The 15,086-nt window shown below is 49.6% G+C and overlaps 1 protein-coding gene across 1 annotated transcript; it reads right to left on the reverse strand.

The window, feature by feature from the left end:
- Window positions 1-2,187: 2,187 nt before the first annotated feature.
- ENDOD1 (endonuclease domain containing 1) lies at window positions 2,188-13,778 on the reverse strand. Its single transcript, XM_008500523.2, has 2 exons — window positions 12,795-13,778; window positions 2,188-7,223 (listed from the first exon to the last, which is right to left on the reverse strand). The coding sequence occupies exons 1-2, from the start codon at window positions 13,086-13,088 to the stop codon at window positions 6,090-6,092; spliced, it is 1,428 nt and encodes a 475-aa protein (XP_008498745.1). The 5' UTR covers window positions 13,089-13,778; the 3' UTR covers window positions 2,188-6,089.
- Window positions 13,779-15,086: the final 1,308 nt, after the last annotated feature.

A 15,086-nucleotide genomic window follows, 5' to 3' on the forward strand; every position in this document is an offset into this window, starting at 1 on the left:
GTTGAGGCAGCGGCCCCATCTCATTTGTCCCCAGTCACTGCCAATGATGGGACATCTACAGGTTCCTTGGGCAGCCTCTTGCAGTGTCTCACCAGTTCCTGCAGAGCTGAGAGGAGCACAAGCTCAGCTGGAGGTGTTCATCTGCCCACACATACCTGTAAAATGCAAATGCCAACATCTGGTTTGCTCATCCCAGGATCTTTATACCATCAGTGGAGGAAAACAGCTGCTTTTAGGGAGTGCTTGTTCTACCTTTCAAAAAGGTTGGGATAAAACCAGTCAAGGTAATGGCACCACTGGCAAGGGAGTTTCTCCTTGTCAACTGCAAAGAATCATCCTGCTGGAATGTGATTTTTCTGTATCCAAGCTGGCCATCATGCTGCACCCAGGTACATCTCACCACAACTCAGAAGAACAAAAGAAATCCCTTTTTCCTCTCTCTTGGGGCACATACAGAGCTAAACTTGCTGCATGAAACCCCTCAGCTTTTACCTACATATTCTGCAGCTTAATAAATTGACTCTTAAAGTGCTTTGAGAGAGGAAAGGTGTTTTAAGAGCACAGAATGGCAATTAATATCAGATGTCAAGCTGTAACAAAGAACAACTGTGCTGCTGGTGCTTTCTTGATTAGTCAGGGCTCCCCAGGTTGCATTATCTCATTTGCAACTGTGACAGAAACGTGATACCAGCCCCTCTTTGGAAAATTAACTTTTATTTTGTTGAAGTCATGTGTTTCCAAGGATAGAGTAAAGCTCAGAAGCCATAAATCATGCCCAGATAAGAGTAATCTCAAACAGTTGTTAAGTTTGTAGCAGGATGTTGCTTGTTCTGTGATAATTGCTCAGGTTTGGAGGCAGATTTCCCATCGCCTGCCCAGACACACAGCACAGAAGGGAACGCCCTGTGCTGGCTGCAGATCTCACTGCTTGAAATACCAGCAAGTTAAGACAATTTTAATAACACTGTTCCACATCTGCCCAAATCCTACAGTGCTGCAGCCCCATGGATTTCAAGGACAGAAGACACAGAGCACAGAGACCTGCAGGCCTGTCCTGAGCTGGGCTGGGGAGCAAAGACAATGGAGATGCTGGAATGCAGAGCTCCTGAGGTGCCTCAGCTTTGCTCCTTCTCAGCACATGAGTTGTCCCATCACTGCAACTGGGAGGGTGCATGAGGATGCAGGTGAAGCTGGGATGTGGGGGATGCTGGGTTAAGGTGTGGGGAAGTTGCTCTGGGTGCAGGACCCCTGAGAAGTGCATCACTGGCCACTGCACAGATGAGTTGGGTCAGAAATAAGGCCAGGAAAAAAAGGCATGAGATGGGCAGCTGTGAGGGAAAGCTGCCTCCTCCCCAGTGCCTGGGCTGCACTTGAGAGCATCTGCCACCACACATGTCCTGGGAACTCAGGGTCCCCCTGGACCAGGCTGGCACCCCAGTCAACCCACCTTGGCATCTCCTGGGACACGAGCTGGCTGCACTCTTGCCTTGATGGTTCCCATGTAGCCTGAGAGGAGTGCAGACTAAATGGGCAGGGTCTCCATAAGTGGATGAAAAAACAGCTCCACCTCTGCAGCAGGGCAGGCATGTTCAAGTGGGCAAAGATGCTTGCAAGCAGCCCCTCTTTTTCCACAAATCATCCATGACACACAAAGGGTGAGACAAGGAGTAATCTTCTCTCCTCGCTCATCCCATCATCTCCCCACTTCGTCCCCATCACTGGCATCCCCAGCAATGACATAAACATCACTGCCAGCAAGGGTGCCACCTGGTCCAGGTGTGCTGTGCTGTGCACACAGCTGGCAACCCCTGAGCTCAGGAAATGACTCTCTGGCAATGCCAGCCCTAACAGTAAAGCCTTTTGCTGGGCATTTACCCTCCATGGCTGATTTTAGAAATGTAGAGAAGGGAAGAAGAGGTTGAGTTGCCCTTGTGAACTTTCCAAATCTCCTTTTCTCTCTGACTCCATTCCCCCCAGCTGGCAGTAGGAGGCAGAGAGACAAAGCTGCTGTGATGAGTAACTGGGCTTTCTGCATCACAGGACTGACCACCACCACCACTGGGTCCCACCCATGGCTGGCAGCACCAGCCTGCACACCCCTGGCACTCCTTATGGGATGCTATGGCAGATCAGAGGCCCACAGCCACCTGGCACAGGAGGGAGGGACAGGGCTGGGGGTGAAGGGAAGTATTTGGGCACTCCCAAGTGCCCCTTGGAGTCCAACCAGAGCAAACACTGCTGAGGTACAGAACCTCCCTCCTCCAGGCAACTGCACCAAGAGATCCAAAGCCCCTTGCTGAGGCAAACCCTGAGGAAAGGCAGCACTCCTGTGCCCTCCTCCAGCAGCAGGTGTCCATGTCTCTGTGCCCCTCATCCAGCTGCAGCCCCCTGATGGGGTCTTCTACAAAGCCTCCATACATGACCCAGCTTCAGTGTCCCACATGGAGGGTTCCTGGCTCACACCAGTGGGGAGAAGAGATGAAGAATGATCAGAGAGGACAAATCATGGAGAAGAGGGGTTGGGTTCCTCTCTGACATAAACGTGTCTCCTTACACATGGGCTCACCAAACAGGGAATTTACACAGCAAAATAAGCACAACAGATTCCCTCTTCTGCCTCTCATCCATAGGCCCCAAGGGAGACAGAGGAAACACAGCCTTTTCTTCCCTCCTACAGGTTTCCGGAAGCAGCTAAGGAGGGGGAAAGCAGGTTGTACTGTTAGGGCTGTCACTGACCCTGGACATGATGGATGCTGCAGCTGCAACAGCCACACAAACCTCTCTTCCTCTCAGGGGTGAAAGAGGCCTCTTCCATGACTGCTGCCAGGACCTCCAAGTGCAAGTAACTCACCTCAAGTATCCTATTTCCTCTGTCTTTTCTCTTCTGATTACAAGACCACTTGCCCTGACATCCCTCAGGCCAGCTTCACTCAAAGCACAGCACCAAGGGGACCCACCTGCCCTGCCCAGGGCTGGCTCCTGCCCAGCTCTGGCTATTCCTCCAGGCAGGGACTATGAAAACATCAAACTGCCCTGTGCAAAAGCAGCAAAATCCCTGCCCATGCTCCCCAGACATCTCCTCTCCCATGTCAAAGAATCATAGAATGGTTTGGGTTGGAAGGGCCCTTAAAAATCCTCTAGTTCCAACCCACCTGCCCTGTGCAGGGACACCTCCCACTAGATCAGGCTGCTCCAAGCCCCATCCAACCTGGCCTTCAACACTGCCAGGGATGGGGCATCCACAGCCTTCCTGGGCAACCTGTGCCAGTGTCTCACCACCATCACAGTAAGAAATGGTAATGTCTAAACCAAATCTACCCTCTTCCAATTTAAATGCATTTCCCCTTGCCCTATCACTCCATGCGCTTGTAAAAAGTCCCTCCCCAGTTTCCTTGTAGGCCCCATTCAGATATTGGAAGGTTGCTATAAGGTCACCTCAAAGCCTCCTTTTCTCCAGGCTGAACAACCCCAACTTCCTCAACCTTTCTTCACAGGGGAGGTGCTCCAGCCCTCTGAGCATTTTAGTGGCTCTCCTCTGGACAGGTTCCAGGAGCTCCATGTCCTTCTTATGCTGGGGACTCCAGAACTGGACACAATACTCCAGATGGGATCTCACAAGAGCAGAGGAGAGGGGGAGAATCACCTACCCTGACTGTCTGTGCTTCTTTTGATGCTGCCCAGGACCCAGTTGGCTTTCTGAGCTGTGAGAGCACACTGATGGCTCATGTTGAGCTTCTGGTCCACCCCCAAGTCCTTCTCCTCAGGGCTGTCCACATTCCTGTCTCCTCCCAACCTGTATCTGTGCCTGGGATGCCTTGACCCAGGTGAAGAACCTTGCACTTGGCCTTGTTGAACTTAATGCAGTTTGCATGAGACCACTTCTCAAACCCGTCAAGGTCTCTCTGGATGTCATCCCTTCCCTCCAGCTGTTGACTTCACCACACAGTTTGGTGTTGTCAGCAAACCTGCTGAGAGTGCACTTGATTCCACTGTCCATGTCACCGACAAAGCTGTTAAACAGCACTGGTCCAAGTACCAGCCCTTGAGGAACACCACTCCTCACACATCTCCATTTGGACACTGAGCCACTGATCACAACTCTTTGGGTGCAACCATCCAGCCGGTTCCTTATCCAATGAGTGGTCCATCCAGTGAATCCGTATTGCACCAGTTTAGAGATAAAGTTGTGTGGGACAGTGTTGAGTGCTTTGCACAGTTCCAGGTAGATGATCTCTGTTGCTCTGCCTTTGTCCACCAAGGCTGTGATCTCATCATAAAGGGCCACCAAATCAGTCAGGTAGGGCTTGCCATCAGTGCAGCCATGTTGGCTCTCACCAGCTTCCCCTTTGTTATCTCCTTGCCTTAGCAGAGCCTTCAGGAGGATCTGCTCCATGGTCTTGCCAGGCACAGAGGTGAGACTGACTGGCCTGGAGTTCTCTGGGTCTTCTTTTTTTTCCATTTTTGAAAATGGGGGTTATGTTTCCCCTTTTCCAGACAGCAGGAACTTCACCTGACTGCCATGACTTTTCAAATATGATGGACAGTGGTTTTGCAACTTCATCCACCAGTTCTTTCAGGAACTGTGGGTGAATTCCATCAGGTCCCATGGATCTGTTCACCTTCAGGTTCTTTATGTGGTCTCAAACCTCTTCAGCTACAGTGGGAGGATCTTCCCTTTCCCAGTCCCTGCCTTTGGCTTCTGTGACACAGAGGGTGTGACCAGAGTCCTTGCCAGTGAAGACAGAGGCAAAGTAGTCATTGAGTATCTCAGCCTTCTCTACATCTTGGGTGACCAGCTCTCCAGTTTCCTTCTGGAGTGGGCCCACATTTTCTCTAGTCTTCCTCTCATCATTTACACACCTATGTTACACACCTATGTCCTTTGTCCTTAACCCCCCTTGCGAGATCCAATTTTCTCTGTGCTTTTGGTTTCCTAACCTGATCTCTCACTTGTCTGACCACTTCTCTGTACTTCAGAGAAGCAAATGTTCCCTCTTTCTGTAGGACACCAACCCAGACCAGTGGAAAGAGAAGAGCTGCTTTTCTTTTGCCCTGGGGGGGAAGCCCAGGAGGACCATCTTTCCCCAGCAAGGTGTGTTTCAGTGCAAGGCTCACAATGACAGCTGTGGTGTCACCCATTAGCAGCCTGGGAATCATCTTATGGAGGTCTCAAGCACATAAATACTGCTGCATGACTGGGGAGCTGTCAGCAGGTGGGAAATGATTCAAAGCCAAAAGCGTGACTCCTGGATGCTGCTGGACTTCAGACCAGGCACAAGTACTCCATGGCTGGGACATTCAGAGGCTTAGAAACATTCCCTTCAGGGAATGCTGTATCTTAAAGCTTCAGGACTTAGACCTTCAGTGGTCACCAGAGAGCAAGGAAGGGTTGAGAGAAGATAACCTTGGGATAGCTAAGGGAAAATGTTTTCCCAACATGTGAAAGACATGCAGCAGGTCTTTCCTCACAGCGAGATCCATGTGATTTCAGCTGCAGGGAAAAGCCTGAGGACTGGAAGATACATCCAGTCACATCCCCTCCACCAGAGGGACCTTGGTACAATGAGCAGTGCAACAAAGAGCAGGATCTCACCCCCATCAGTCCTGCTCCCTGCTGTTTCCCAGCCCCAACCCTTGCACTTTAATTTCCTTCTCCTTTCTCTAGATCACAGAAAACCCTCCATAACTAAAATCATCCCCAGACCCTAACAGGCTCCCTGCCACCTCCTCCCAGGCTTCTGCAGAGCTCACTGCATGTGTCTCAGTGTTATCAGAGCTGAAAAGAAATACCTCGTACCACATTTAGCATGCATCTCCCAGAGGAAGCATCTTGACATCTGCAAATCACAGGAACTTTGTGGCCTGCACCCATAAGACCCAAACACTTAACAACAGACAGAACTTGAGCTACAATGGTGGCATCCCTGGTGATGTTACCTCAGCCCTCCCTCTTCCTCCCCATTAGGTTCATTATTAATGTCACTACAATAAATACCAGAACAAAATTGACAGCATTTGGCCACATCTCTTAAAGCATTTCCCCACTCCTCCTTCAGTCCATGTCTCTGCAGCCTCGGTTTCCATCCCTATCAGTCATCAGAGGAGATTTTAGGGACAAACCGTTTGACTATGTGAGCAGCCAGGTAATAAAAGCCATGCAGAAGTGCAGCTGTGGCATCAATGACCAGGGACAAGGTGCCTCCGATCCCAGTGGCCAGGTCTTTGAGGACAGAGGGAATGGCACAGATGGATTGGTATGGGAAAGCAGCGAGGTGAAGGGCAAACCCCACAGGGATGCAGAGGACCCTGTAGGTGAGGAATAACACATCTTGAACAATCTGCAGGCAGCCCAGGAAGATGTTGATGATGACTCTTCCCAAGTCATAGGGGATGCTGATGAGCACCAAGCTGATGGCTTTAAGGTAGGACACCACCCCGTTCCACAGGCTGTAGACTCCATCCAGAACTGTGCCACCAAGCCGCTTGATAACAAGCCACAGAAAATAAAACACAAATTTCACCAGCTCCACAAACAGGTAGATGAGGAGTTCCAGAAGTTTGATGAAAGGGGTAGCAATGATGCCAACCACTTTTCTCACCAAGCCACTGTCTTTGGCCTCCTCGTTGTCACTTGTTCCTACTTGCTCTCCAGCGCGGATCTGACTAACAGCTTGCAGTATTGCTTCTGTTTTCCCCTGGCTTCGGTTGTCTTCCCCACAGCTGCCTTTGAACAAATGAACTCCTGATAGAAGCTGCTTTTCCAGCTCTCTCACCGTGAGGTCTGCCAAGCTCTCTTCATCATTGGTTTTTTTCACTAGCCCCAGGGACCATCCATCTGGAGCATCACAGCAGGCTGCCAGCCAGAGCGTCTCTGGCACTGACACTTTGCCTTTGACTCGGACACTGGAAGGAATTGCACCTGCAAGGAGATAAAGATGATTCTGCTTGGAGCAGTGGGGGACCAGAGCTTGCTCCACCACCATCCCTATGTCTCTATGCCAGCTTTTGCTCAGAGATGGGCTCAGAGGGACAGCGTTTGTGAGCGTGTAAGTGGCCATCTGGAAATCCTCCTCATTGAGCAAGCTGGGGTTGAGCATCCCTCTCTCATAACCAGAGCCCACATAGTCTGAGGTCAGGGCTTGGTTTGCACCAAGGTTAGACACTGTGCCAACAACATCAGCTTCATGCACCATCTCATGCAGGTCATTTCCTGGATCATCTATCTGAAATGACAGGAGAGAGGAGAGTTACTGAGTGCTCTTTGCCTTCCTAGAAAGTGAAGTGTAAAATGGGTCTTGAAGAATATTTTCCATTATAACTGCTACTGCACGCTGTGACCACATCCTCCACTCCCTTTCCCTGCAGCACTTCAGAGGAGCACACAGTCTGCTTTGCAGCCTGGCCAAACACATTGCTTTAGGCTGCAAAGGATGCTTGCAGCTCTCCAGTCCAATCTGCAACACAACATGGCCTCCAGCAATCCTGCACCAAGCTGCCAACTTGTGGTTTTCTTTCTTGAAGAGTTTTTTTCAGACCAACAGATTGCTTGATTCAGGGTGACATTCTCACCACTTACGGTGGTGGTTCCTTCAGTTCATTTAAGCATCTACCATGGCACCTTAATTCAGTCCTCCAAATTATCAAATCCAAGCCATGAAAAAAACAAAAAACTATCATGGTATATTTAGAGGTCTAGAGAAGGCATTTATCTCTCACCACCAGTTGTGTAAGAAGCCAGAATGAAGCCAGGCACCATGGCAGCTGACGTGAACTTCCCTGCCTTGGACACAAGAAAGCTCCTATAGCTCTCTCAGGGCCTGTCATTAGTACTCTAAACCCCATCCTTAATGATGGTTACACCTCCTGGTGTAACAAGGGCAAGGACAGCATGACCACAGGTCCTTGATGGAATCTGTGCTACCTACTTGTGTCTGCCTGTGCTGCAGAGCTGGAGGTAGTAATTGCTGCAGCAGGAATTCATCCTGGAGCCATGCAAAGGAAGGTAATGAGCAGGAGCACCAAATGCCAGGGTGTGCTCAAGGATTTCTCAGGTGGCCACAGCTCTGTCTGCTCCTTAGGCACATCTATTGACACTGCCTGCAGCTGTCTCAGGGGATGTGCCAGATAAATTGTAATTTTCATTCCCAAATTAGAGGGTGAGCATGTCAGGAGAAGCTCAGGGGTGGCAGACAGTGTCTGGCAGTCACAGCCTCCTGTAGTCTCTGTTCCAGAGGCCATGGCCCTCAGCTCCCAGGACTGTGCTGGCCCAGTTAAACAGACTGTCCTTGTTCCTGACCTATGGATTGCTTACTGCACCACAGGATATGTACTTTGGAGACATTTATGGCAGATAATTCATTTTCTACCTTGAATCACTTCCCAGTCATCCTTCCTTGTCCCTTGGCTGTCCTGCAATGCACTGAGATGTCCAATTACATCCTTGCAACCTTGACTAGAGTTTGCATCCCCTTAATGCTGCATCACCTCGCTGCAGCGCTGTCCCAGCCTGGGCTGACAGTCGAGGTGGAAGGGCCAATCCCAGCGACTGCCAGCAGGGATCCATCACTCTCACCTTGGGATTGATCTCTGGCTGCCTCCTCCATCAGCCAAGCCCCTGCAGACCAGGGTTGGTTGGTGCCTGTGCCAACACTGCCCCTTGCAGATGCTGCATTACCCCCCTCTTCTGCTAGGAGGTCTCTTGCACTTTATTTCGAAGCAGCTGATGTTTATTGCTTCAGAGCTGGAAAAATCACAGCAAGTCCTACATGCTGATGGCACAAGTCACAGCTTTTTCTAAATACACCTCTTTAAAAAAAAAAAGACTTATCCTGTACTGTTTCTGCCTTATTCTGTGCTCCCTTTACTCAGACACCCCAAACCCACAGGGTTTGGCTGATGAGGCCAGACATTTTGCTTTCCACAAAAATCACTGTCCCTTCTTGGCCCCCCAACCCATTCTCCCTGTTCTGATGGGATGACAGAGCTGTGCCATGGCACAAGGGATGCACTCAGTGCATTTAATCCCACTGTGCAGGTGTGGAGGGAGTGGAAATGCCCCCCAGGCTGTGGCCCTTTTCAGCCTGACACCCTTCCAGACACACTCAGCCCTCCTCTCCCATGGCACCACTGCAGCCCTGTTCCTGCTTCAGGATCCTCCCACCTTGTTGGGAAGTGAAGGGAAAAGGTGGAGGATGGCAGAGCTGCCATGCCACAAGGAAATACCAAAGGCAAGTCAGCTCTGCCTCCTGGCAGAGATCCATAGCCTGCATGAAGCAGATGGTAATAAACCTCTTTTTTTCTGCTTAGGAGCTGACGCATGCAAACCTTGAGGTGCCTATCAAGAAAATATGTCTGCAGTTACCTGTTCAGCTGCAGGCTTCTGCACATACCACTGGGATTGGTTAGGTGCAATTAAAAAAGGCCATGATAAAAATGTGGCTGTGCGCTGTTCATGCATAAGACTCTGACATCACCGAGTTGAGCTTATAATAACTCATATTATGGTTTGTAATAACGCATGTGTAACTGAGGTTTTCATGCCTACTCCAGCCTCTAAGGCAAGCTGTCTCCAGCACTGCCTCTAATCTGCATTGCAAGCTCCCTGCTTCAAAAAGCTTTCAGTTTGTGTCACTGCCAAAGCATACCTGCAGCCAGAGTCAGCCACAAAGCCACCTTTCCAAATAACCTGGGAGAAATAAGGGCAAGATCCAAGCAGACAGGTAAACACCCCATTCATAGGCTGGGGATTTAAAAATAAATAATGCATCTCAACACCTGTGTAGATGTGAGCACCTAAAAATATTGGCATGTTTCATAAAGGGGGGGGTTACAGGTTCACAGAAAGGAGAGAGGGGGATTGAAAGTAATACAGCACCCAGTCATCAGGGCAGACAGCTTCCACAAAGCCTGGTTATTAACAAGGCAGGACACCCTAGCACTTCAGACCCCAGGTGAACTTCAGCTTACACCTTTGATTGCAGAGCGAATTTTTCATCAAGCCTCAGCATGGGACTCATCTGTCAGGGAGCAGGCACAGTACCTCTTATGCCAAGGTTTCTGTTGTAGGACAGTCACATGGGTGGCTCTAGAAGTACCTGTTTCTCTTGACTGTCTACACCAAGACAGATGGCAAGAGCAGCTCAGAGGTAGCTATACTATAGTTAGGCAATGCCAATCCCACCTGGCTGGTGGTAGTCATCAAATAAAAGAAAACAGAAGGTGATTCATCCAGGCAGAAAATACAACTCCAGATTTTTCCATCTCTCTCTAAGATACAGAAAGGGTCAAAACCATAGGCTTTCAGACAACCAAAATGAAATGAGGTGAAAGCCACCTACATGACTTGTTCTCAAACCCTAGAAAATCTGTGGCAGAGCAGATTTTCATACCTGACCCTGAGGGAGTCCCACTGACAACCTGCTCATCAGTCTACCCTTCCTGCTCTCTAATTTTTCATTAATTGCTGAGTTAATTTGCTGTTTCCAGCTGTCAGTTGGCAGTGGGTGGCAGTGACATTACTATCACTTCTCACCCAGTTCCTGCCTCTGTACTGCATTTTGTCATTTGTTTCTCAGGCAGACATTCCTGAGGAGGTAGGCAGGCAGGGAGGGAGCCTGTGTCCTCACCACTTATATCATTACTCAAAAAAAGGCACGTGACAACTCTGAGGCCCTCACGAGAGTGCTGAGAGGTTTTTTTATAGTGATTTCTTTCTGCTTGCTGTGTTTCTGCATCTTCATGTGCATATACATGTGCATAAGCACATGCCACTGTGTAGCTGAGCCTGCTCATACCCAGATATCCATGTCTTGGCAAGGAAATTACCCACGGAACAGGCAATGTAACCTCATGGGGCTCTGCTGCAGAGCAGGTGTTACTGTGGGTTTCCTCAGCAGCCATCTGACCTTTCCTAACCATCTGACTTAGCCCTGATAAGAACACACATTATGGATGTGAAATCTTTTTACCCCTTTCTCCTCCCAGATCTGTTGTGGCAGTGCCTGAGAGGGGTGTACATCCTTGTTTCTTGAGTTACAGGAATTTGTCATAGTCCTCATTTCTTCCCCTTACAGATTCTTCTGCCATTTGCTTTTTCCCTGTATTCTCTGTCCCAGACTGATGTTCACCCAGTGAATGGCAGAGCTGCTACCTCCCACTTCTGAAACACCTGCATTTCTGCAACAAGTGAAGGGGACCCATGAGTGTAACCTAAGGATAGACCCACAGAAACCCACGGGGGTGCTCTGGAGAAGACAAAACAACTAAAGAAAGCACCTGACCAATTATTTCTGGGGCTGCAGTAGGTTTTGGTGGCAGAAGACACAAGATCTGGGGCTCTGCAGTGCTGGCAGGGATGATGACAAAATGAGGAGTGAAGAATGATTGGGAAGGGCAGCAGAGCCAGCTGGATGGAGGTCTTGGAGAACCAAAGCTGCTGTGGAGATGCTGCTCCATGGCAGGAATGGCTTCCAAGCCTCTCTGGGCAGCTCTGGTGAGTCAGACCACAGAAAGCAGGAGGAGATATGGGGCTAGAGGTGACAAAGGGTGTCAGTAGGCAAGGTATATTGGAAAGGATTTCATCTTTGCCTCACTGCCTCCATGGTACTGGCAAAAGATCCTCAATTTTCTAGGTCCTCTTTGTGCTTTAAAAATTCATCATCCTTCCTCAATTACATAATGGCAGTCTGACAAAAAGCTGCCCTCTGTTTCAAAAGGACAAGCAGACACCCCTCATCCCCATACCTGAAGCAGAAGGAGAGCAGATCAAAAGGTCTTGGAAATCCCTGCAACTCAAGACCCAGTCCTGAGCCAAGAGAGAGTCCAAGGTGAAGACAGGGATGTAGGATCTCCTGTCTTCACTGTCTACGATCTTGTGGTTCTAGGATCTCATCACTCCACATATGGAAAATGAGCAAGGCAGCCATTCTCCTGGGATAGGAGTGAGCCTTCATTCCAGCTCCCAACCTGCTGCTGTGCCACTGCAGCTGTTCCTGCCCTGACAGAGCTCCCTGGCATTGCTGTCAATCTTTCCTCAGCTCAATAGATGGGAGGTAGCTTAATGTTTGCTAAAATACTCATCACTGCTGCTGAAAAACCTGAAACTTGGCAAAAATTAACATGAGTGGTAAAGTGTACATATCCTTTTAGAGCAGCAGCCATTATTAAGAATGTCCTTTAAATTTAGCAGCCTGAAGGACTTGCTTAAACATGCCAAGTGTCAGAGGAGACAAAAAACACTGAGGGCCTAGGAAAATTCATTTTATCCTGCACACTCCTGACTTGACTGGAGCCTGCATGCTCCAGGACATGGCAACTCATTTCCCTACCAGAATCTGCAACACAGGGACACAACAAAAAAGCTGCAGCATCAACTTGGTGAACCATGAATGGATGTTTTATTCCTGTGCACTGAAGCTAAAACACTCCTATCAACACTGCAGTCATGCTGGCAACAGGGCAAACTTCAATTTGACACTGCAATGTTTAACCCTGCTACCCACCAGCTGAGCTCCCTGCCCCTGGGAGCTGGCTGGCCAGGACAGGTACATCCTGGTGTCAAAGGCAACTTCCTGAGATTCCCCCCCCCCCCCCCAGCTTTCATTAAGAGCTCTGTGGGACAAGGAACTAATTGTTCACTCAGTTCCAAACACAAGAATAAGTTCTGTTTGTGTTAAATTAATATCAAACTAAGTTCAACAAGCAGAGCTCCTTTGCAAAATCCCATTCCCAGCTTCACCCCAGAGGAAATATTCTCCGGGAATATTTGCTTCTCAGCAAAGGAAAAGCTGACTTACCTGCGGTTCGACCAGCCAGGTCTCCTCCTTGGTTTGGGCTGGCTTTGTATACTTAAAAGCTGAATAAAGAGGGATTTTGTCCTTAGTGCTGTAAAGGGTCGCAAAACGTGGCTCTTTGTTATACTGCTGACAGATTTTCACGTGGAACTGCTCCGTAAATCCTTCGGGTGGGACTTGTCCAGGGAAGAACACGTTACACTCGGCAAAACCAGCTTCATCCTCGCCAACAACTCTGCCCTGGGAAAAGCCTGGGAAAACCGAGACGCAAAGCAAAACTACAATTGACGTCTTCATGGTCCACTCCCTGGAGCCGAGGGAAGCCCCGGCTGCCTCCGCTGGCTGCGTGAAGGGATCTGTGCTCTGAGTCCATGCAGCAGCGAGGTCAGAAAGCCTCTGGAATTCGGGTGTAGCGTGCGAGGGAAATGAAACACGAAACCAGAGCCGATCCTTTCGGGGAGGCAGCGCGTTGGGAAAGCGAACGTGCGCCGGGCTGGGCTGACAGACGCTGCGGACGCCAAGTGCCCTCAGGAGATAATGCCGAGCAACCGGGAATCATCGGGGCTCGGTGGGAAGAGGCGGAGGGAATCCTGGAGCCGTGTGGGGCTCCGGCACCGGCTGCCCAGGCTGGGGCTCAGCGCCCGCGGGGGGTGTGGTGTGGTGTGGTGTGCTGCATTGCAGCAGAGTCCCCGGCAGGAATTTTGGCTGACGCAGCCAGAAATGTTCCTGGGGCTGCCAGGGGGATGCTGCAAAGCCCGATTCCCCCTCCCGAAGCTGGAGTTAGCTGCCCTCTCCAGACGTGAGCCTGGCTAAGGGAGAAGAAGAGGGAAAGGGAAAGAGAGGAGGAGAGAGGTGGCAGGATATCGGCACTGCTGGGAAACCGCTTTGCTCCTGTTTTTCAGCTCTGTTGCTGCCAGCCCTGCGCTGCTGAGGCACCCGGGCAAGGCACGGTCCTCCCGTCGCTCCGGGAAGCGCCGAAACCCTCCCGGGGGCAGCATCACCTCTCTTGGGCTGACCCTCTCTCAGGAGAGATTAACAAGAGGCAGCAGGAAGAAGACCCTCGGATCACATACCCCCAATTAATACCCACTGCCAAGTATTTTGATCAAAACTATAGAACTATATATATATTAAAAAATCTACCTAAAGAGAATGAAATCGCTCCTCTGCGTTTCTGATCAGGACTGGGTAAAGGCTGTGTTCCTTCAGTGACTGGAAAATTGATATTTTCAGAATAGTGAGGATGCAAAGATGGAAAGGAGACTGCAGAGAAGTTCCTCAGAGTCAAGAAAATGTGTTATTCCCACTCAAGAAATTAAATATGATCAGATATGTTGCCAACAATTTTGGATGCCAATAAGGCACAGGTCCCTTTTAGCCAAAGCTGTTTTATCCTCTTAGTGTTATTTCTAAGCAAAAATCTCCAAGTGCTACCAACCCTCAAGTGCTTTGCAGACGAGGAGGAGTGGTCTATATTGCAGATGGCAAAATGGGACAGCAGGTGGTGGTTAAAGTGCCTGCCCTGTAAAAGCACTAAAAATAGACTGGACTCTAATACTATAATTCCTCTGCTCAGGGATAAATTCTAGTAATATAAAGGCAGGGAAATAAGCCAGCACCTCTTGGTGTGGTGCTATCAGCTGGGAGAGACAGAGGCAGGGTGGACAGGCTGGAGAGCAACAGGAAACGTAGTTAGTGGGCTTGGTTATGGTGCTGGCAGATGCCTGGTTACCCAGCCATGACAGAAAGAGTTAGTCATGCTCAGGAAAGATGATGGAAATGAACTCACAGATACAGCCTGATCTGAAAACATTGGCTCCAAAACACAAGATTAAAATTTCATTTGCATGGATGTAAAAAGGCTCCTGGGAAATCAAGAACTGAAGGTAAACCTTAGCTATTAAATATTTTTTTATCTCAGATTTGCAACTATCTGGGCAGCTGAAGAAAATACTTTTGTAAGCCCTGCTCTGCAGGCAAACCTGGGGCAGACGATGTCTTTACACACTCCACACGTTACCCCAGGATTAGCATGGTCCCAATCCAATGAAAAGGCCACATGAGGTGGCTCAAAATGAGCAGATCAGTGCCTTTCACCAGGAAACATCCTGCCTCTGTCCTAGATCTATGCATCAACCCCCCTCCCTCAAAGCATCACCTCTGTCTCATTGGGATACACAGCCCCAAGTTGTCTTCCAAGCCATGAGGGCTGCCTACTTCCTTTTTTGAAACTCTGAGCAGCTCTTTCATTTCAGGCTGTGAGGCTGGGTCTGCCTGCCTGTTTTGCTCTGTATT

Source organism: Calypte anna, chromosome 1 (genome assembly GCF_003957555.1).
Source record: "Calypte anna isolate BGI_N300 chromosome 1, bCalAnn1_v1.p, whole genome shotgun sequence".
NCBI lineage: Eukaryota > Metazoa > Chordata > Aves > Apodiformes > Trochilidae > Calypte > Calypte anna.

Excerpts from the sequence above, each read along its gene's own strand:
- ENDOD1 (XM_008500523.2), bottom strand. The coding sequence starts at position 13,088 with ATGAAGACGTCAATTGTAGTTTTGCTTTGCGTCTCGGTTTTCCCAGGC. Across the intron at positions 7,224-12,794 it reads CCTGGCTGGTCGAACCGCAG|ATAGATGATCCAGGAAATGA; the intron begins GTAAGTCAGCTT and ends CTGTCATTTCAG.